A 24,349-nucleotide genomic window follows, 5' to 3' on the forward strand; every position below is an offset into this window, starting at 1 on the left:
TAATGTGGTACAGGAAATCAAGAGGCCTAGGTTCCAGGCTTGTAGGTTATTGATTCAATATGTGATGCTGAAATGAGTCATTTTCCCAACTTGGGTCTCAGTGTCCCTCTCTGTAAAATTCCAGGAATTCTCTCCTGTCCCATCTATGCCGGACAGAGTCTCTGCCTTCCTTCCAGACTTCTGCAGGAGGACCCCCTCCAAGGTCCCTCCTCTCCGCTAGGTCCCTTCCACGTCCCTGTGTTCCATGTCATCTCATTGGATTTAAAGGCAGAAGCCTCCCTTTCTCTTTCCCCAGCAGAGTCTGGAAGCAATGGGCCTTAGACAGTCCTGCTGGGTCTCTCCTACTTGGCTGAAGCTGTAAGTTAATCATCTTTCAGGTGATGGTGACCCTGGCAAAAAATCCAGTTAATTGATCAGAGAACAGATCCTGTCCTGCTAGCCATGGCTGGCTGGTGGTCTTGTTACATCTCGGTCTCTGTTTGTCCTTCCAGAGGGGCTCCAAAGAAGTCCCCATTGGATCAGAACAGACTTGCCCAGTTTTTTGGAACTTGTTGAGAAAGATCATGCTGGTAGCAAGTGAGAAGTCATGCATCCATCACATTTTAATAAGGCTCAGAGAGTCGAGACAGATGGTCACAGAGTGTGGGGCAGTAGACAGAGGGTAGCCAGTGTGGAGAAGAGATAGGGGAGGGAGAGGGACCCAGAATGTCACTTACAACTGCAGCTCTCAGGGGTAGAGACTCAAGACAGGTTGGGGGCTAAGATTTAAGGTCCTATTTTATAGGTTTTTGGTGATGAGGGAAGGACTGACTCCTATACAGGCCACCTTAGGGTTATTTCATTAACATATCCATGTTGCCTCAAAATTGTCAGTGCTCCTTTAGGGTCACTGTAATTTTATGTAATATTTTGTGAGAGGGTCTTAAGGGGCCAAAGAGGCCATTGCAAGGGACCTGACTGGCTTCCTCTAAGTTTACAGTCTCCGGATGTGATCTCAGTTAATTTATGAGGCAGTTTGGTAAGTGACTTGTAGGTTCTCTTTTATATTCTCACTTCCCATTATCATTACCTTAGGCTGGCTCCTTCTATATAACAAGGGAAGGAAGGGAGCAAGGCCTTGGTTAGGGGAATACAGTTTCACCACAATCTACCCCTTGGTTGCCCAGCCACTTACTGTGGTCACACACTACCACGTCTGTTGACTAATCTAAATAAAATCACTGCAAGCACAATAATCACTATCACTTCAAGGTCTCATCCTGAGAGTCCCGTTCTTTTTCTTGGGAGAATCCAAGAGAAGCTGGAAGCTGAGAGGTGCCCTTCCTTCATTCACAGCGAGGTTAGGTGTGTGGGAGTCCACTCTGGTGGTGAATGTCCTCCCCTGAATTCTGGAGGGCTGGAACATCCCCAGAACTAAGTGGGGTTTGATGTAGAAGCTGTGGCTTTGGGGGTTGTTCTTGATAGGGAGTATCTCCACTGACCCAGCCAGATGAAGGGTAGTCTGCCTCTTCAAGATATTGTTGTAGGATAAACTCAAGAGATTGCCACCATCCAGGGTTTCCTCTACTCTAGCTAGTACTGAAGAATAAGCCGGGCTCCCTTAATATCAGGGGATTGTAGTTTATCTCAGATCAAGGCAGAGATATCTCTCCCTTATGAGTCCATTGTCATGTGCACAGCAGAACATAAGAGAGGATTCAAAATAAGGAACAATAATTTCCATTTCAAGAAAGTGTATATAATAATAGAACACATTGGGTTCAGAGGTGTCCATCTTTTCTCTGCTTTCTTATAGGTTTTCCTTTTGTTTTGCTGTGCACTTTTCCCTTTACTCTTTATTTTCCCGTTTTCTCCTCTCCCTAACATCATGCTTCTTAGCTCCAAATCTTTCCATTGTATTCAGCCCTACCCTGATCTTTCTCTACTACTAATGACAGTCTTAGACATATGGTTCACATTTTTCACATATAAAACATAAACAGTTTGTTCTATTGAGCCCCTTGAAATTAGTCTTTGATGTTTAACTAATATTTCTCTTGGTTCTTACATGTCAAATTTTCTATTAAGCTCAGGCTTTTTTTTTTCCAACAAAGTACTGAAAGTCTCGCAATTCATTGATTGTCCATTTTTCCCATTCAGAATTTTGCTAATTTTTCTGGATATAGTATTTTCAGCTGCAACTCTAGTTCTTTTGAAATTCAGTATATAGTATTCCAAGACTTGTGGTCTTTTGTTGTAGTTCTTGTGTGATTCTAATTGCGGCTTCAGCATATTTGAATTGTTTTTTGCTTTTGTTATTTGTAAAATTTTCTCTTTGATCTGGAAGTTTCAAAATTTGGCAATGATATTCCTGTAGGTTTTCCTCATAGGATCTTTTCCAAGTGGTGATTGGTAGGTTTTTTCTATTTTTTACTTTCCTCTTTGCTCTAAGACTTCAGAGCAATTTTCTTTAACTATTTCTTATATTATTGTATCAAATTTTGGGGGTCATAGCTTTCAGGTGATCCAGTTATTCTTGTTTTCTCTTTTTGATCTGTTCTTCAGATTTGTTTTTTTTTTCTTCTTATGAGACATCTCATATTTTCTTTTTTATCATTCTTTATATTTTATTTTCTTATTTCTTGGTCTTATTTGCTGGCTTTTTCTTCCCCAGTTCTAATTTTCAGAGATCTCCTTTTCTAATTGAATGACTTTCTTTTCATAATCTTGTTTTTCTTGGATTTTTTTTAGCTTTTTCCCTCAATTTTTCTCATTTGATTTTTAACATTTTTGAGTCCTTCTATGAATTCTTTTTGGGTAGATAACCATTTAATGTTACTCTTTGGGGTGGAAGAATTTTTTTTAACTTCAGTGTTCTTCTCTGAAGATGAACCCAAATGGCCAACTGTTGCCATAGGCCATACATACCAATGATGGGGAAGGAACCAGAGGAACTATTAGAACTTTGGGTACCTTGATTGTTCCCATGAGATTCACAGTGGTCTGGGAACCTTGGCTAATGAAGTCTGGCCCTTCTCTAAAGTAACCTCTTGGGTTTGTGCCTTAGCAGAGATGGATGCCAATGAGATAAATGCAGTCCCTCAGAAAACCCAGCCTAGCAATGGTGAAGTGGGGTGGAGTCTTGGGCATTGGTATAGTTATCTGCATAAGCCTCTCAGGGTCATTTAGGTGGGCAGTCACTCCAGGGTTCCTGCATACAGATACCAACTGTTTGATTTTCCCAGCAGTCAGGATCAGGCCCTTGCCAGTTAAATGCGGGCTATACATTCATGCTGCCCCTTTTCCCTCTGACTTTTGTTCTTTCTTTCTTTTTTTTTTTTTAATAGTTTTTATTTACCAGATATATGCATGGGTAATTTTACAACATTGACAATTGCCAAATCTTTTGTTCTAATTTTTCTCCTCCCCACCCCCATGGCAGGTTGACCAATACATGTTAAATATGTTAAAGTATAAATTAAATACAATATATGTATACATCCGACTTTTGTTCTAAATCTATAAGTAGGATTTGTATCTCAAGCCCGGTCGGGACTTCATGCAGCTCCAATCCCTCATCCCTCTTTCCCCTTTATGGTTCCCTTTCCTAACTGTCCTTCTGTTGGTAACAGTTTGGCCAGGGGGCTTGGACAGGGGACTTCTGGCTGCTCTGCTTTTTCGTCATCTCTATTTCTGTGCGGGGGTGAGGGGAATTGGGGGGGGGGGATGCCAGCCCAACTCCCTCGGATGGTGGTGGGGACGTGGGCTGCTCTGCCCAATTCCTCATGGAGAGCCCAAGAGGTAGCTCAGGGGCTGGGGGACACCTCTGAGCGCAGCACCGGTGGCCTGGACCGGCGCTTCTGCTTGGAGGGCCCTTCCCTGCCTCGCCATGTCTGATGTCATGACGTTGACTGTTGGTTGCATCAGTTGCCTGAATCTCAAGAGTCTCTGTTGCTCCCCTTGAGACCCACTAAGAGAAGGGTGGAGAATTTTCCTGGTCGCTCCCAATCCCCCAAGAGCACCTGTAGCACCATAGACATGTGGCTTTTGTACTCTCACCATCCCTCTTCCCTGCCCTGCTTGCTCCTTCACCTTCCACAAGCAGCTTTGCCCTCACGGCAGCAGTTCATCCCTCCCCAGCTGCGTCAGCCTCCAAAGTCCATGTCACAGGGACCTCACAGAGACCCGGGTGTCCAGCTCCCTGTTCATAGCTTTAAAAGCCTTGTTCCTTATAGAGACTGTGTAACAACTCTAGCAAAAGCATAACAGCATCAGGATGTAAGCTGGGGCTTCAGATATCGTCATGGGAGCACTTATTCCTGAGGTGCAAGCCCTGAAACCCTCAGCAAGAGGGTGGAGGAGGGAGAGGGAGACAGGAGAGCCAGGAGCCCAGAGAGTCACTTAGGTGGCTTCTGATCAAAGTTGGGAGCACTCCAGCAGACTCTGGCAGATGGAGGAGAGCTGGGCTGGGGGTGGGGGGCGGGGGTGAGATTCCATTTTTATAGGGTTTGGGGGTGGGAGATGAACTAATGCTTATCTAGGCCACCTTAGCCTTGGTTAATTAATACATCCAAGTCATCTCAAAGTTATCAGTGCTACCTTAAGTTTCCTTAATTTACATAACACTTTACCAGTCTTTCTGGGCTGTTGGAGCTTATCTGTAGCTTACAGACCGAGGACCATTAGAAGAACTGAGAGGCTGTTACTGGGGCCTGGCTGGCTTCCCCTGATTTTGCATGGCGTTTCAGGATGTTGTCTCATTTATTTTCTGAGTCAGGTTTGCAAATGGCTTTTCTGCACCCTTTACTTCATATCATTGTTATTTTAAGCTGGCTGCCTATATACATGCCATACTAAATGGGAGGAAAGCACGGGGACCCCACCAAAACACAATTTCAACACACGGGGGCATTTCTGGCTTTGGCCAAATCATTAATAAAAAGGTTAACCAGTTCAAGCTCAAGCATGTGGCCCTTGCTTCCCTAGAATTCTCCTGTCAAGTGGACTTTGAACCATTATTGGCTACTATACCAATTCTAAATTCACCTAATCATATAGTCTAAGTCCATGTTTTTCCATCTTTTTCATAAGAATAACATAAAATAACTAACTAAAATAATAACAGTCCTAATAATAGCTACCATTTATATAGTGCTTGCCATTTTTATATAGTTTTCATTATTATTATTACTATCATTGCAATTATCTCATTTGATATTACAATTATTATTTCATTTGATCCTAACATCCCTGAGAGATGAATACTATTATTAGCCCCATTTTACAGATGAGAAAACTGAATCAAAAAGAAATTAAGTGACAAGGTCACAGAAGCAAAATTTGAACTCAGGCCTGACTCTCAAGTCTCATGTTTTTAGCTCACTAAGCACTTCCAGGTTCACAGAATATTATGCACACATTTCCTCATTCAATCCCCACAACAACACCCTGAGATCTTATTCTCCCCATCAAGACCCAGAGAATTTGCCCATGGTCATCCAGCCAGTAGTATTAAATTAGAATCCGATGCCTTCTGACTCCACGGCTAATATTCCTCCCGGTGTACCATGCTGGGAGAGGATGTTGTTGCTAGCTGCTGTTCCCTGCCTTGCTGGGAACCTGGCAAACCAGAGGTGGGGTGGAGTTTGGAGATCTCCCAAGAAAGGCTTTGAGAGCTACTGGTAATAATCACAACAACTTAGATTTTACAGCTTCTTACAGTTTACAGAAGGTTTTTCTCACAACAGTCCTCAAGAGGTGGGGAGTGTAACTTTTTCCTGCTCCTAGAGCAGGGCTGGGCTCCAGCCAGCTCCAGGTTCGGGAGCTAGCCCCGGCACGGTGCTTTGGTCATCTGTTGGAGAGTTCATCCCTCCCTGGCCAGTGGAAGCTCTTTTCGCTTTTCAATCAATTGATTGACAAGCTTTGATTAAACTCTTACTGTGTGCCAGGCTCTGTGGTAGGTGCTAGATATAAAAGAAAATAAACAAAACTGAAAGGTCATTTTCAAGAATGCACTAGGAGATGGGGAGACTGGAGGGGACCAAAAAGGTCTGTTGTAAAAGGTGGTCTTTGATGGTTAACTTGAAGGAACCAAAAGGTTCTTGAAGTGAGGAGGGTGGTACAACAGAGCAAGGTGGAATTAAGCAGTGGAGTGACATTCGTAAGAAAGAGCAACTTGGAGAGGTAGATAGGGAGCAGAGGATTGGTCTTAGAGGCAATAAGGAGCCACTGGAGTTTATGGAGTAGGGCAGTTATAACGCGTTCATTTCCATTGTGCCCAATTTTTCATGACCCCATTTGGGATTTTCTTGGCAAAGGTACAGCAGGGGTTTGCCATTTCCTTCTCCAGCTCATTTTATAGATGAGGAAACTGAGGTAAGCAGAATGGAGTGAATCACCCAGGGTCACATAGCTAGTAAGTGTCTGAGGTCAAATTTGAACTCAGGGCTTCCTGACTACAAGCCTGACACTCTGTGCACTATGGCACCACCTCACTGCCCCTGACTTGGTCATATTTTTTAAAAATTAATTGTTTCATTGTTTCTGGCTATACATATATATTAACTTTAAAAATACACATTTTTAAATAAATCATGTTGGAAGAGTAAAATCAGAACAAAAGGGAAAAATCAAAAGAGAGAAAAAAAAACAGGAAAAAAAGTGAACAGAGCATGTGTTGATTTATATCTAATCCCCACAGTTCTCTCTCTGGATGCAGATGGCATTTTGCATCCAAAGTTTATTGGGATTGCTTTGGGTCACTGAACTGCTGAGAAGAGCCGAGCCTTTCATAGTTGATCATCGCACAATCTTGCTGTTACTGTGTATGGAGTATATCTGGTTCTCCTTGTTTTGCTCAGCATCAGTTTGTGTAAATCCTTTCAGGCCTTTCTAAAATCAACTTGTTCATCATTTTTATAGAACAATAATATTCCATTACTTTCATATACCACAACTTTTTCAGCCATTCCCTGCTGGGCATCTGCTCATTTCCCAATTCTTTGCCACCACAAAAAGAGCTGCTACAAACTTTTTGCACATGTGGGTTCTTCTCCTTCCCATATCTACACTTTTAATAAAATCACCATGGTGGCTGTCTGGGAGACTGATTGAAAGAGGGAGAAACCTGAGGCAGGATACCTGCAGTATCCTAAAAAATAGGATATCTTTTTAATAGCCTAGATGAGAAGTGTCTAGGGCCTAAGTTACTGTATTGGCTATGTGAGTGGGAAGAAGGGAAATTTGCAGGAGACATAGCAAGATTTGGCAACAGATTGCATCTGGGGGTTGAGTGAGAGTAATTAGTAAAGGATGATGCTGGGGACATGAATCTGAGTGGAAAGATGGTGACTCTATCCTATAAAAAAAGGGAAGCTTGGAAAGGAAGTATTTGTGTGGAGGGAAGCCTAGTGCACTAAGCCTGGATCTGGCGTCAGGAAGACCTGAATTTAAATCAAGCCTTAGATACTTCCTAGCTGTGCAGACCCAGGCCAGTAACTTAATTTGCCTCAATTTCCTCATCTGGGGATAATAATAGCACCTATCTCCCAGAGTTGCTATAAGGTAATGACTGTAAAACCCTTAGCATGTAGTAAGTGCTATAAAATTTTAGCAATGATAATGATATGAATGCATTTCATTTTGGACACGCTGTGTTCAAAATGTCCAATAGGTAGCTGAGGTTTCCAGTCTAATGCTTAGGGACCATGTTGGCCCCTTTGGCCAATACAATCCCAGCCTCCCCTTCAGCCAGTAAATGCAGGTTAAGTACTTGTGAGCCAGGCTCTTTGCTAAGTGTTGAGGATATAACAAAAGGCAAAAAGCATCCATTGTTCTCAAGGAACTCACAGTTTGATGGGAGTCTCCAATCTTGATGGAAAGACAGAAAATGAAAAAATTATTAAATAATTATTAAAATTATAAGACCAGTTGTTCAACCTGCCATCTGGATGGGGGAAGGAGGGAAAAAGTTGGAACAAAAGGTTTTGCAATTGTCAATGCTGAAAAATTACCCATACATATATCTTGTAAATAAAAAGCTATAATAAAAAATATAGAGAACTCACAAAAAAATTATAAGACCAGGAAGTCTCTGCTGAAATATGAAATGAAGACAATAAAAAATACTAGAGAAACACAGAGATTGGCTATGAATGGTAAAGGAAGACTTCCTGGGGGAGACGACATACGACCCGGACCTTGTGGGATGACTAAAATTTAGATAATTAAATTTAGAAAGCCAACCTACTGGTCTAATGAAATTGTCCAGTTCTTAAGATTGTTCAGCATGGCACAGTGGAAAGGTCACTCCGTGGAGTGAGCATCAAAGAAGCTTACTATGAGTCCCAGCCTCCACATTTATTATGACTCTGGGCCAATCACTTGGCCCCACTTGGGCCCCAGTTTCCTGATCTGTAAAATGAGGATAATTATATTCTTGAGTAAATCACTGCGCAAACTTTAAAGACCTCCATAAATGCAAGTCATCTTTATTAAAGACAAGGACCATGTCTCATTCAGCTTTTGTTTTTAATATTGCGCATCATTATTGTTCAATAAGTTTTTATTGAATTAATGAGTGAATGAGGCAGGAAATTCCTGAGGCCACTTAAGGTTCTTCTGCGACACAGGAACAACTCCAAACCTGTGGTATGGGGGGTTTCCTCCCTTCAGACTTCTCTGGGCCCCTTTGATTGGATTGAATCTTTAGCTTCCAAGTAGAAAAAAGGAGGAAAAAAGAGAATGGTTTGAAATTCATTTCCCGAGTTCCTGGATTGAAACACAACATCTGACAATTTAAGTGTAACATATGGATTAAATTTTCCTGAAATTACCCATGGATTTTCAATTAAGGGAACTGAAGGGGCTCCCTGCAGAACCAGTTCATGTGGAAGGGGCAGAGCCAAGTCAAGACCAGGCACGGCTCTGATGGAACAATCTGGACCTACGGGAAGGATTGGGGGGGAGACCTCCCATAAGGCACTGGCCATCCATCATATTTCCTGCATCTCATATGATTATGTCTCACTTTGGTGCCTTGATTTCCACTTTCCAAAATCAGATCACCTTCCTTGTCTTCTCTGACCGCCAGAATTCAGAAGGCAGAACAAGTGTTCCTAGTACCATTTTACAGATGAGGAAATTGATACCCAAAAAATATTAGGACTTTTCCAGTTTCTTAGTGAGTGAGTGCCAAAGCAGGGACTAGACCCCAGGTTCTGCTGCTGTGGCCCCTTATCATCACTTACAATGTCCCCACCATGCTTTAAAACCCTTTTCACCTCTCACACGGAGCATTCCAAATATACATATATATATATATATATGTATAATCTAGTTTATATTTCCTCCCTTCTCTAATCATTCTCCATTCAGCTGCCAAAATAACCTTTCTGAAACACAAGACCAGCTATGTCACTCCCCAGCTCAAGGACCTCCAATGGCTCCCTATTGCTTTTGGATAAAATACCGACTCCTCAGTTGGTCATTTATAGTCCCTCACATCTTGACTCCAGTCTACCTTCCCGTGCTTGTTACAATTTCATGTCAGTGTTAGAGATATCTTAGGGATGCCCTGGTTGCTGCCTTTGTGTAGTTGAAGGTTGTCCTAAGGAAGAGGCATTTGATGTTCTGCTTAGTCCCACGAGGCAGAAGCAATGGATAAAACATTATAGAGAAGATGGTCTCAGCTGGTTAGAAGGAAATCTTTCAGCCAGTGAGAGCTGGTCCAAAGTGCAAGAGTGTCTCAGTGATAGTGGAGGCCATTGGATGGATGCTGCGCTATCCCTTATCAGAAGTATTGCAGAAAGGGCTGCACTTGTGTCCTTCCCAGCTCTGAGATTCAATGATTCTGTGAGAATGGATTTGAGATCCTTGAAGGATAAATAGCATTTAAATAAGGAAAGTACATCAGGGAGGACATCTGAGGAGAAGATGACAGAGCTAAGTCTAGAAAGATGAATTTAGACCAGATTGCAGAGGACCTTGAGTATTGGACTAATGAGTCTGACATTTATCTTTTAAGTAATAGGGAACCATTGAGGGTATTTGAGCAGGGGTGGGGCATAATGAATTAAATGTTTTAGAAACGTTAATCTGGCATAATAGAATAGGTTGGAAGAAAAGAGAAAGATAATGTCATCATCCAATTGTAAAGCCACAGAGCCTGGGTTTGGCTGATGACAGTAGGAGTGGAAAATGAGTTAGATTAATGGAAGAACTGATAGGACTTGGCGAGTCACTGGATACAGAGAGCCAAAGAGAGAGAGATGACTGGAAGGTTTGGAATCTAGGGTGATGGGTAGACTGGTGGTGTCATTAACAGAAATGCAGAGTCGGAAGGAGGAAGAGATTTTGTGGCAAGAGGCTGAGTTTAATTTTTGACAGGTGGGGTTTGAGGTGCCAGTGGATATTCGGAGGTATGTGTCTGGATCCCCTTTACACATGCTATTTTCTTTTCTTTTTTTTTTTTTTTCCCTGAGGCTGGGGTTAAGTGACTTGCCCAGGGTCCCACAGCTAGGAAATGTTAAGTGTCTGAGGTCATATTTGAACTCAGGTCCTCCTGGCTCCAGGGCTGGGGCTCTATCCACTGCACCACCTAGCTGCTCCCACACGTGCTATTTTCTAGCCAAATTGAACCACTTGGTGTTTCCTGGACTTGGGTGTTATCTCCTACCTCTGCACATTTGCCCAGGCTTTCACTCCCCATCAGTGGAATGCATTCTCTCTCATTTCAATATTTCCCAGGCTTTCTCTGCCCTCGGGGCTCCATTGCCTCCTCCTACACAAAGCCCTCCTTGATTTCCTCTAGCTGCTTGCAGTCTCTCCTTCCTCAGATAATCTTAGAGGTCTTTGTTTTCTGCTACTTCCTGTGAATCTTGGCTCTATCTCCCAGCACAGTGTGGGTTCCTTGTAGAAAAAGATTGTTTAATATTTTATCTTTATACCCCCAGTATCTATTGACTAGAACATGGCTCTTGAAAGCCTTATTAAGCCTTGAAATCTAGACTTATCGGTAGAGCCTTTTCTTCTATTTAAGTTGTTTTGGGTGCTTGTTTTCTCTTACCAACAGAAATGTGAAGTCCTTTAGGGCAAGGAGTCGTTTCCTTCCCCCCCCCCCCTTCTTTCCTTTAGCACCGTGGCTGGGCTCTAAATGAGCTCCCTTTCAGCTCTTCTGCTCTCGCCTCTAACTGCCTTGGCTCCCTCTGGCTCACCCCAGAGCCAGTTTTTGCCAGGGCCAAGAGAGACCTTCTCAGCCCTCCTTCTTCTCCTCCCTTTCAGGTCAGCCAGGACTGCCCTCGGATCCTGCCTACACCACTAGCCCCAGTGCCCACCGGGGGCCTGCAGAACATCTATGTCTCACTGGCCAACACTGCCTTCTTCTCCCAGGTGAGTGATGCTGTGGAAGGTACGGGGAGGCTGTGAGGGTTGCTGAGGCACACGCCTATGAGGAGGGTCTAAGAGATGAGAGAATGATCTGGAGGTCTCTGTGACATTTTCATAGAAGAAGAAGGTCAAATGAGCCTTGCTGAGTCTGGGGAAATGGCCCCTTGACCTTGGCACAGACCAAGTCCTTGGTCCCGGCACCAGTTTTTGCCGGTGCCTTGGTTTTAGCCAAAGACTGACCCCTGACCTTGACCATAGGCTCCTCCTTAACACTGGCCACACATTGAATCTCTGATTTCAGCTTGAGTTTTGACTGATTCTGACCACAGACTTACTTTTGACCCAGGACACAGACTGAGCCTCCACTTCTACCCATTGACTGAGCCCTGACTATTGTCCTGGGAGAGTATTGGAGGGGTAAGACCAGGGAACCATTTCCAATACCAGTCCTGCTTTCACTTACCTCTGTGACCTTGGACAAGTCACCCTCTCTGAACCTCAGTTTGCCCATCCGTGAAATGAGCTTATTAAACCAGAAGGTCTCTAAGATTCCAGTGCTAAATCTAAAGCTGCCTCCAATCTTTCTCTCTGAATCAGTGCCCAGGGTTAACCCTGCAGCCCCAAAGTCCACATTCTACCCCCTTCCACCCTCCTTGGTTCAAAGTGATTCACCCTTTGGGGGCTTATACCAGACTTCAAATCAAAGACCTGAGAGATGTGAAAGTAGGGCAGGTGCAGAAGAAAAAGGCCTCAGCTGTTTGTTGCTATTTCTTAAAAGGCATAGATGGAGAAAATAGCCAGAACAACCTGGAATATTTCATCAAAATCACTGAAAAGTACTTAAAAATGTGCATCTTTTTTAAAATAAGAAGTTATCTTGAATATCGCCATTAGCTAATGTATTAACCCTTCTCTCTGGTTGATGTACTTATTTATTCATTTGTTCACTCGTTTGTTTGTTCACTCGTTTATTTGGCAGAGAAGAACCTTGTATTTAGACTCGTCCAGTTAGAGCCTGTGTGGCCTGAAATAAGTCCCATTCCTCTTTGGACTTCCATTTCTGCGTTTGTAAAGTAGAAGGCTTGGAAATGCTGGTTTTTCCATTTCCAAGTCCTATGATCCCATGCTTCCTCCCTAACCCATGCCCCAAGACACTGGGCCTCTCTGGAGAGAAATTGTTTGAAAACATCCGTAGGCAGCATGTTTTCCTTTGCGGCCAGCCGGTCCCCACCACAGACGGAGCAGAGGGCCCAGGGGAGCTTCTACAGGGACTGGGAAAAGCAAGCACACTCTGAAGGGAGATGTCTCTCCCAGGAGGGCCCCCAGAATCCAGGCTCTTGCTGTTCGACCTGTGGAAGTTGGGGGCTGACAGTGGTGTGAGGGGCAGCATCCCTTGGGCCCAGCTTTGGTGGGGTGGGTCCAGGATATCCTGCACAGGAGGCATTGACAGGTCCTGGAGCTGGGCCAGGCATGAGGCGTCTCATTTACCCCTCCTTGAAACTCCATTAGGAGCGTACCATCTGGCAGCCCCTTACTGTAATTTAGCACCTATGATGCGCTCTTCATATAAATGAAATATTATCTATTATTATCAAGATTACATGATCTAGATCACAGACTGGAGAGCCGGTAGGGGCCTTGATGATCATTTACCCAACCTCTCATTTTACAGGGGAAGAAACTGAGTCAGAGAGGTCCCATTTGAGCAATGTCACACGGATAATCGATAACAGACATAGGAGTCAAACCCCAGATCTCTGATTCCCAACTCCAATGTGCTTTTCACTAAACTCCCTAGCAGCTTCCACCATCATCTACATGGACCCAGTCATTCTTCAGAAGGTCTGGGAACATCCTATAGCTAAGAGCCTCTACATCACAGAACTCATCCCATATTGAAAAATGCTTTCTTATACATTATCTTATAGACTTATAAAAAATTAGGAGCAGGAAGATGTGCTCCCCCTCTCAGACCTTTCATGACCTGGAATGGGCTAGGACTGAGTTCCTGTGATTTCATCAATGGGGACAACTTTTGGTGTGGAGATGCCCTTCACAAAATCTTCTACATTTTATGATTGTTGACCTAGGCTGCTGAAAGGTTCGATGAATTGCTTGCAGTCATTTTGCTTATATGTGTCAGAGGAAACCTCTCTTGGCTCCAAAGTTCGCCCTTCTGGCTACTGGAACATGCTGCCTCTCAGACTCCCCATCCACATAATAATAAAGCAGGCCTGAGTTTCATAAAGCACTAAGGCAATTTATCATATTCGTTTTTTTCTCTGAGGCCTCACACATACTTTTATTGTATTAGACTACCTCTACTTCCTGATGTCCCCTAAATTTGGCAGCTGGACGCTTTCTGCAACATTATTCTCTAAAGAAATGGCCATTTCTGAGAGGTGGCAAGCAAGAGATTCCTCCTTTTCTGTTCCCCCCAATAATTTATAGAAGAAAATCCTGAGCCTCCAAAAGGAAAAGGTACTGTCCTAATAGCAGCGTTTGCATTTCATTTGAGTCTTTAAAGGAAGCTATTATCAGTGCCACTTTGCAGATAGAGACACTAAAGCAGAATGAAATTAAAATTGGCAAGCAGTATTTATGCAGTAGATTAAAATTTTTAAAAAATCCTAGATGTAAATGGGCTTATTTCATCCTTACAACAATCTTTTGTAATAAAGAAAGACTGCATATATTATCTCCATATTCCAGATGAGGAAACTTGAGGCTGAGGGAGTTTAAGTGACTTGCTCAGGATCCCATAGCTAATAAGTGTCAGAGGCAGGATTCAAATCCAGGATTTGCTCATTTCATATCCAACTCTGTCCACTATAATGCATAGTCTTGCCTAAAGTCACACAATGCATGAATAATGTCTACAAATAGAACCCAGGAATCCCTAAAGTTTGTTGTTGTTGTTATTGTTCAATTGTGTCTGATTCTTCCTGACCCCATTTGGTGTTTTCTTGGTAAAAATACTGGAGTGGTTTGCCATTTTCTCCTCCATTTTACAGATGAGGAAACGGAGGCAAATATTGTTAAGTGACTTGCCCACAATAACACAGCTAGGAAGTGTCTGAGACTGGATTTGAACTCAGGAAGATGAGCCTTCCTGACTCCGGGTCCAGTTCTCTGTGTACCATGGCACCACCTGGCTGCTGGTTCCCTAAAATACCACACTCATTCTCTTTCAAGAGTTAGTGGTACCCATTGCAGTTTGGAAGCCTGCCATATTGTCCACATGATTTCAAGCTCCCTGTTATGTGATGGAGCTTCTTGGCTGACTGTGAGAAAACACCATAAATGATTAGCTGTGGGTGTTGAAGTGATTAGCAATGTCTTTTTATGGAGCCTTTGGGAAAGCTAGTGTCTCCTTCTAACAAGGGTTAGGTCATCCATCACAGTGTGAGGTGCTACCAAATTATTAAGTGCCGTCTGAAGCCGATGTTTCAGTAGTGGGAATTCTGTAAATGAAGCCACAGTCTTGAGTGTGATCCCAACAGGAACCAGTTAGTTTTGCTCTGTTCCATAGTCACGGAATGACCCCTGGTCTCAGTCAAACACTGATCCTAACTTCAACTACTACTAGACGTCTTAACCTTGGCCAAAGCCCGACCCACTAGCTTTGGCCAAAGATTAACCCTAATACTGAGCTGGCCTTTTCTCAGTAATTCCAAGTCCAGCCATCAATTCTTGGCGGCTTGGTGGCTCATGAGACAGAGCATACTGCTCCTGGGGATTCCAAATCCTTTCCAGCTATATGACTCTGGGCAAGTCACTCGGTTTCCTTATCTGTAAAATGAGCTGGAGAAGAGACAACAAAAACAAAACCATTAAGACTGAAGCTGAATCCTGGCCAAAGATTGACTCTGACCTTAGAGTAAGACTTGTCCCAAGCTGAGGGAGGCAAGGCAGTGCAGTAGGAAAAATACCCGAATTTGAATCCAGACATTGTTCCTTAATACCTGGCTGATTCTCAGTAAGTCATTTAAACCTCCTTGAGTTTCTGTGCTTCAACTGCAAAGTGACAGACTAACTCTGTGATCCAGAGATCTCAATGATTCTCTGCTCCAACCTTAGCCAACGATTCACATCAACCCAAGCTCCACAAGATGCCTAACTGTTCTAGACCCAGACTCGACCTTGATCATGGCTTCAGGCTGACCCTTAACCCCAAAATTTGAACCCATATCACAGAATCAAAGACCCTAAGAATTTGTGAGGCATTTATCGGGCATCTAACCCTATCTGGAAGTAAACAAAAGTCCCTTCAACAAGGAAATCCCTGATGAGTGACCTTTGCCAGAAAACTTCTAGTGAGGGGAAATTCACCAGCATCCAAGGCAACCCACCGCATCTTGAGATCACTCTAATTTTTAGGAAGCTTTTCTTTATGTCTCATACACTACATCTTTAAAACTTGCACCACTGTGCCTTCTTCTCTCTGGGACCAAGCAGAGCAAACCTAATCTCTTCTCTACATGATATTCCTTTAGATCCTTGAAGACTGTCAAATCCCGTCTCTTCCTTCATTCAAACATCCCTAAGTCCTTTAACATGTTATTGTTTGTCCTTCATTCTCAGAAAGGATCATGACATCAGGGAGGTGATGCTATGGCATGCAAGTGAATTAGATTGAGGTGAGGGAGGATTGTGCAAGGTCACCAGCCTCACTTTCCCCTCTAAAGCCATCTGGGTCCAGTGGCAATTTACAGATCAGGACGACTGGAGATGGCCTTGTATGTAATGTATGCTTTGAAACTATAGTCAGATATCTTCAGCTCCTTTAATATGTAAGAGGAGATTCAATATCCTCACCCAAAGAGAAGATGGATACTGTTAGCATTTCTTAGGATTAAATCTTGGAGTTACATTTTAACTGTGATTCTATAGAGTCTGAGGGGACTGAGAATCTTAACAGTTATTCTGGGGAGACTGTTAACTATGATGGTTCCAAAGAGAACAAAGGAAAAGAGTTGAGAGAATGTTTCCTTAGGAAAACTAAATTTAACTCTTAACTTGCTGGGAAATACTTAGAGGAATTACACATCTGCTTCCACTGTTCTCCTGGAACTGCCATGCAGTAAGTGATTGAGTACCCTCCCATAGGGAGCAGTGAAAGTTTCTTGATTCCTACCATGTTTGCATTGTAATGATCATCTACATAAATTTTATATGTATAATAAATTTCCTTTTTATATGTCAGGTAAATATTTGCAAGAGTTATGCATACACAAATGAAATTATTATAATAAGTGCTAATATATTGCCTTAAATAAAAACAGTTTATCACTAAAAAAATATATTTTGAAGATTCTTGGAAAAAGCTTGAATTGGTATTCTGAAAAAAATGAATGATGGGAATGTTTCCAGAATTGAGGAGTGAGCCATTGTAGTAAAAGTTAAAGTTGTCTTTGGTTGTAATTTTCTCATAGCTGAAATAGTATAAATAATTATATCTTCATAATTGGTTAAACCATTAGTTTTTTTGGTCTTACCACTAATAAATAGTATAGACAAGTAACCCTGATATTTATTTAAACCAAGATAAAATTAGGGAGTTTGAGAAGATGGGGAGGAAAGAATCAAAAATTTATGGGAAAAATTTTCTCCAATTTGTAAAATAAATATTTAAAAAACTGAGGTGGGTCTAAGAGCTAGTTAATGATAGAGATGTTGCAGTTTTATTAATTAATTTAATAAGGAAGCAGCATTTTTATGCTGAAGAATGAAATGGCAAACCACTCAGTAACTTTGCCAAGAAAATATCCCAAAAGTTCAGGATAATTCAGATATAACTAAACAACGACAAAAAGCAAAACATCCTTCTTGATTGTTTCATACCTTGGTGTGAAAGGAGCATGGGGAAAAGGAGAGAAGGAGAGAGAGAGAGAGAGGGAGAGAGAGAGAGAGAGAGCAAGCGCAGGGTGATTATTCTACCTTTGTTACATGAGAAAAGAAAGAAAGAGAGAGAGAAAAAAAGAGAAAGAAAGAGAGAGAAAGAGAAAGAAAAAAAGAAAGGAAGAAAGAGAGAGAATACAAGAGAGCAGGGTGATTATTCCACTTTTGTTACATGAGGAAAGAAAAAAGAAAGAAAGAAAGAAAGAAAGAAAGAAAGAAAGAAAGAAAGAAAGAAAGAAAGAAAGAAAGAAAGAAAGAAAGAAAGAAAGAAAGAAAGAAAGAAAGAAAGAAAGAAAGAAAGAAAGAAAGAAAGAAAGAAAGAAAGAAAGAAAGAAAAAAAGAAAGAAAGAAAGAAAGAAAAAGAGAGAGAAAGAAAGAAAAAGAGAGAAAGAAAGGAAGAAAGAGAGAGAAAAAGAAAGAGAGAGAGAGAGAAGGAGGGAGGGAGGGAGGGAGAGAGAGAGAAAGCAGGGTGATTATTCCACCTTTGTTACACGAGGCCGTGGTTGGACTTAAATCCACATTACACATGTGCTCTTATGTAGATGGCATCATTTCTAGTCTTCTTAGTACCTTGGATTCATTCCAACTTGTCAGTACCTTTCCTGAAATGTTTTGGTTGCCTGGAGCTCTGTAGAGGATTCCAGATGTGGTCTTATGAGAACAGAGCAGGGCACGAATTTACTTTCCTCATTCTGACTACTGTGCCTCTTGCTGTTGTATAGAATTAAACTTTTCAGCCATCACATCTCTCTTTTAACTCATTTTGAGCTCGCAGTTCCCATTCTCCCTCCCCAATCTTTTTCGTACAGACCCATACCTTTTTTTTTTTTTTTCCACACCGGGGTAGTTAATAGCAAGTTATAATTTTAATTAAGTTTTCAGATTCTAAATCGAGGCTCTGTACCACTGGACAGAGCCCAACATTTCTCATCCTAGATGATGTAAAGAGCTGCCTAATTCACCCATTTCTAAGGTGGATGATTCTTTCCTTTTTTCTGATTCCATAGATTTTTCAATAGATCTGTGATTTGTTTTTTACCAGAGCTGAGTCCTTAAGGATAAAAGGACAAAAGAAGGAAAAATATTACAGATAATCAGAATATCTTGCTTCAAATGCTCCTAATTGCTATTTATGTCACCTTGGGCCTCAGTTTCCTCATCTTAAAATAAAGGAGTTGAACTAGATGGCCTTCGAGGTTTCTTTTCACTCTTAACTTCTTGATCTTTGATTTTTTGGGGGGGAGAAAGCAGTTTTAACTTTACAGCTCCCATTGAGACTGAGAAGGAAAGATGAGGCTGTAAAAGCAAGTGTTGTTATCCTAATTTTACAGACGAGTAAACAAAGATGGAGAGAATCTAGTACCTCGCCTGAGGTCATATAGATATTAATCAGTTAATCAATAGGCATTTACTATGTGCCTGCCACTCTAGGCCACCTGGTCAACAGCCAGGGAGGACCCGGCCAGTGGCAGTTGATGTCAGTCCCTATCTCCAGAGTCCAAGCCCATGATCTCAGTGTGTCAGCAACTATCAGATTGCAGGGCACTCCCGGTTTTCCGAGATGTCAGTTCCTCCCACCCCAAGCCCTGGCTTATCAGCAGCAGCTAGGAGAGGAAAGAACTTCCCAGGCTTCCTCTGTAGGGGCCCAGACCTGAGGGGAAGGAAAATGGATGGGAGTGGGGAGTAAACAGGAAGCCCTAAGGGGCACAGTTCTGCAAGGACGCCCCTATCTGTCTTTAAAAATGCTTCAAAGGCTTAACCAGTGGGCTCAAGCTCAGATTGACACTCGGATTTCATTCATTGGCTTTGACTACAGTAGTATCAAGAGCTCACATTTATCCAATACTGTATAGATTAATCAATCCATCAATATTTATTGAGTACCTGTTATGAGCCAACCACTGCACTAAGATATCATAGGGACACAAGGACCAAGAAGAAAATAATCTCTGTTTTTAGTGAATTTATATTCTAATGTGGGAGCAAGAAGTACACATAAAAGTATCAAAGGTAAAAAGAGAAAATGCACCTACACACAGAGAGTAACTAAATACAAGTTATCATGGGAAGGAGGGCACCAGCAGATTACAAAGTACTCTCTCCACACGTCTCTATGAAGTGTAAAAATATATTTATTTTATAGATGAGGAATCAAGTAACTTGCCTGAGATCTTGTAGGTATTAATCAGTGAATTAATAAGCATTTATTTGATACTTACTGCATTGCTAAGAGACAAGAGAGATTCAAACCCCCCTGCCCTCAACAAGCTTCCATTCTATGGGGGAAAGCAGATATACACATATAAGTAAATACAAACATGTACATAAAGTCATGACAAGGGAAGGGGAAATGAGCCCTAAGTTCTAATCCTGACTCCCGCTAACTGGCAATGGGATCTTGGGCAAAGCACTTCCCTTAGTTGGGACTATTTTTCCTCTTCTGTAAAGGGAAGGAGTATAATGAGGTGGTCTTTGCAGTTCCTTTCCAGTGCTCATGTTCTGCCATCCTGAGGTCCTAAGGGAAAGAAAACTAAGATAGAGAAACAAATTGGAGCCAGGGTTGGGCCACTAAGTCCTTGGGAGTACGGAAAAGGGAGAGTACTTCTTGAAGTTGGGGGAGAGCTTTCTGAAGGAAGTGGGGGTTTGAGCTTCTCTTTAAAGGTGGAGAAGATTTAGGCCGGCAGAGCTAAGAAAACATGTCTCTCTGTGTGCACATGTTTATGTACATGTCCACATGTGGGTCTGTATACCTAAATGCATGTTCACAGATACATACATATGGCCAAAGTGGGGAAATGAAGACTAGACTGTGGAAAGGTGGATAGACAATGGAGAGATTGAAGGGTGTGGGTGTACATGATAACTTATTCATATACATATTATCATGTCAGTCTGTATGCATATAAGTATAATAGATATAATGTACATTATATTTTAATGTGCATGCATTTAATTCCTATTACAGACAGGCAATATGTATTATATTTAAACTTATATACTTATATGTATATTGTAACTATTTGTATACACATAAAAGAAATCTTACATATATATAATATAAACATATATATATAAAAGCAGCCATATAATACATATTATACTTTTTTCATGAGGCAATTGGGGTTAAGTGACTTGCCCAGAGTGACACAGCTAGGAAATATTAAGCGTCTGAGGGCAGATTTGAACTCAGATCCTCCTGACTTCAGGGCTGGTGTTCTACCCACTGCACCACCATTTGTCCCTTATTATACATATTTTAAGTATATATGTATATACACATAGGGCAGTCAGGTGGCACCATAGTGGATAGAGTGCCAGGCCTGGAATCAGAAAGGCTCATCTTTCTGAGTTCCTATCCAGTCTCCGACACTTCCTAGCTATGTGACCCCGGGCAAGTCACTTAACACTGTTTGCCTCAGTTTCTTCATCTGTATAATGAGCTGGAGAAGGAAGTGGCAAACTACTCTAGTATCTTTGCCAAGAAAACCCCAAATGGGGTGATGAAGAGTCATAAACTACAAAAATAATTAAACAACAACAATATGTGTATAATATATTATAATTTCTACATCTGCGCCTATATGTATGTTATGTATGCAAGTATTATTGTAATATATGTTTATATATAATATATTAAATGTATAATATATATATATACATACACACATCTATCAATCTATTCATGTGTATTAGTTCCCTTCAATTATTTCCAGATCACATTCTTCCATTTTTCCTTTTTTTGCTTAATTTTTCTTTGGGGAGATGAGCCAGATGTATAATTCCATTGGCATAGGAAAATTGCCTTTCTGGGACCGCCCTCTATCAATGTAGATAAGCCTCTGCCAATAAATACTCCCACTGTAGCTCTACAGAGTTGCCTGGGGCACTAAGACATTAAGGGATGGCCCAAGCTCACAAAGGCCCTCAACGCCAGAAATCAGAAGTGAACTTGAGTTTCCCCAATTCCAAGGCCATATTCTTTCCACTGTAACATGCTACCTTTTCCCTTCTAATTCAAAACTCCCAGCAATCCCCATTTGGAGCTAAGTAAGGCTAAGGTTTGGCCCAATAAGGGAGAAAATCTGAGAAGATGACAGTCAAAGGATGGAGGAAACAGACCAAATTTTTCCAGTATTATTGAGACCATCTTTGTACCTCCACATCCCTCCCCCATTTTTTATCTAATATCCAATTCTTGGATTGATTTGGCTTTCAGAGCCCTAAAATCCTTGCCTTTAGATGAGTATCCAAACCTGCAGGGACAATAAATCCAATAAACATTTATTAAACACCTACTATATGGAAAAGTCTTAGGCCCAGGTTAGAGCCTAAGATGGATAGATAATATGAAACTATCCTGCCCACTCTGGGGGCATCCCTGAGACTCTGGGTACTCCAGGCAAAAAGTACCAAATAAGAGAGGGGATGAAATACAACGTGTGGGCAGATTAATATGATACAGGGTAGAAAATGAGGGCCCTGAAGGAGAGCCAAGCCAGCTGAGATGAGAAATCTGAGGTGGAAGAGTGACTTTTGCCAGCATTTGTGAGGGGGAGGCAAGGGTGCCTGAGTCAAACCTTAAGGAAGGGAAGGAGTTGAGCAGATATCAATGTGTAAGGAAAGGGAATCTATTCCACAGAAGGTGGAGAAAGAAATTGTCAGATTCATGGACTTTCCCTTCTTGAAGACTGGGCTCCTCGGTTTGTCTGCAGCCTCGGCCAGTGTTTTTACCCAGAAATGTCTTTACAATCTCTCCAGCTTAAAAGCCAGTTTCTCCACTCTGTCCCCTTATAGAAATGGAAAAGATTTTAAAAGAGGATCCACACCAGAGAGCCCCAAATTTGAGACTAGTCATTAGATGACCTCAGCCTCTATTTTCTAAATTAACCCAATCAATCGATATTTACTAAGTGACTCATCTTCAAACTGTCAATAAATGCTGGGGTGGGCAAGCGGAGATGGATGGAAGTCCACGAGGCAGGCGAAGAGCTAGCATTGCCTCCCTTCTGCATCAGAATACTGTAGTTGTTCAAAAAAAGGGGGACGGATCGATGTGGACTGAGCTGAGCTGAGCTGAGCCGGGAAGGGTGAGGAAGAATTAGAGAAGTGAGGGAGCAAAGAACAATTGTTTCTATTTTAAGAAGATATGTGGAAAAGATAGGAAGCCACTGAAGTTTATTGGGGGAGGGGGAGAGTAAACATTTATTAAGCACCAGCTATGTACCAGCCACTGTACTGAGTGCTTTATAGCTACAGTCTCATTTAATCCTCACAATGACCCCTGGGATGGAGGTGCTGTTGTTATCCCTATTTTACAGGTGAGGATACTAAGGCAGAGGCGAAGTGACTTGCTAATAATTATCTGAGAATGGATTTGAACTCAGATCTTTCTGAGCTCAAAGCTAGAACTGTTATCTATCCAAACTGAGGGACTAATAATACACTTGATCATGCTCTAGATGGCCCTCACTCCTTAACTGTGTCTCTCCAGGGTGTGTCGCTGGCCTGCAACTTTGGAAGTGACGAGACCTTTGAGGCAACGTGGATCAATGCTTCAGAAATCCAGTGCAGCAATGTCCTGGTGAGTTGGAGGAGAGGGCTCTCCCCTAAAGCTGCTGAGATTGGTCCTCATGAACACAGATGGGGAAGCTGCCACAGAGTGGAGATTCCACCTCTCACATCTTGTCTCCCATCACTGGCCTTTCTCCGTCGGGGACCACTAGGACCATGAGAACGGTGGCTCTTTCCCCTTCCCCCTCCCCATACTCTCCCTTCTCCTTTCTCTAATCTCTCATCTCCCTCACTTCTCCTCCCCTACCCCCAACTTTGGCACAAAGGCAGGGGCCCAAACTATAGCCCTACAAACCATCCTCACCCCCTTTGCCCCTTGGTTTCCTTGTTTATAACATAAGGGCCTTGGACTAAATGTTCTCCAAAGTGACTTTGAGTTCTTGGTCCTATGATCTTAATCCTGGTGGGGAAGGAAATTACAAAGTCACAAGACACTGGCCTCCACCGGAAAACTCCTGAGACTCTGGGAAAAAGGAGCGGAGATAGCGAAATCTAGAAGACCCAGATGCAGAGTTTTAGCTCATGTTACTGTGCCCAGGACAGTTTTTTAGAACAGCTGGGTCCGAGGCAGGGGAATGCACTGGGTGACCCCAGCAGCCCTGTCCTCATCATGCTTCATGCACTGAGTAGTGAGGACTAGGTTGTTCTTAATTGTGGATGAACTCTGCCTTACTCCAGAGGAATGAAGTTAATAATATGGTAAGTATATCCAATTCAGCGTCTCAGCTCACAAAGGTCCTGGACAAGGAAAGGTGACCATCTGTGTTTGCAATTGTGGAGGCTCCAGCAGGACTTCACACCCACCCTCCACCTTCAGCAGATGGGGCTGGGAGCTCAGCTCCCAGAGGGCCACTTCCCTCCCCCGCAGCAAGGAGGTTGGAATCCTGTTTCAAGTAACATGGAAGCACAGGAGTGCCCCCACCCCCCAACATCCTCCTTCTCTTGTCCTTTTGTCTTTTTGTCTCCCTATCTCTTTTTGCTTTTTTCCTTCTTCCCCTGCTCTTTCCCTCCTCTCTTTCTTCATTCTTTCCTCTCTTCTTCCTCCCTCAGATTTTTCTCTATGTCATCAATCTCTCCCTACCTTCTTTGCCCGCCTTCCTTCTCTCCCTCCTTTTCTTCCTCTTCCCTCTCCCTTCCTTTTTTTTTTTTACCCTTTTTATTTCCTAGCTCCCTCTTTTTTCTCCCCTCCCAAATATGCCCACAGGAGCCTTCCTTTCAGAGACTTATAGCAAGAGAGCCTGAGCCAGCCTTGGGCTGGAACATCTGTGCAGCCCAACCCAGACCAGAGTTCCCAAGCTGGGAAGACTTGGGGAGTTGTTTGGGGGGAAGGTTCTGAGTGGGTGGATGGGATTGGGGGTTAGAGGGCTGGGCCTACACCCAGATGGCTCAGCCAAAACAGAAAGAGCCCCTGGTTAAATCAAAACAAAGGAAAATGTGTGGTTTTTATTCTTCCTGGAAATACTCTTAAAGAGCAAATTCGGTCATTTTCCAAGTTCCAAGTTCATGCCTCAGT

The 24,349-nt window shown here is 42.5% G+C and overlaps 1 protein-coding gene across 1 annotated transcript in view; it reads left to right on the forward strand.

Annotated features, from left to right (window-relative positions):
- The window catches only part of PLXND1 (plexin D1), a 189,230-nt gene that overhangs the window by 95,632 nt on the left and 69,249 nt on the right, over window positions 1-24,349 (forward strand). Inside the window, 2 exon segments of the mRNA XM_074283857.1 lie at window positions 11,260-11,367; window positions 22,757-22,846. Of these exon segments, the coding sequence (XP_074139958.1) occupies window positions 11,260-11,367; window positions 22,757-22,846 (198 nt within the window).

Source organism: Sminthopsis crassicaudata, chromosome 1, assembly GCF_048593235.1.
Source record: "Sminthopsis crassicaudata isolate SCR6 chromosome 1, ASM4859323v1, whole genome shotgun sequence".
Taxonomy (NCBI): Eukaryota; Metazoa; Chordata; class Mammalia; order Dasyuromorphia; family Dasyuridae; genus Sminthopsis; species Sminthopsis crassicaudata.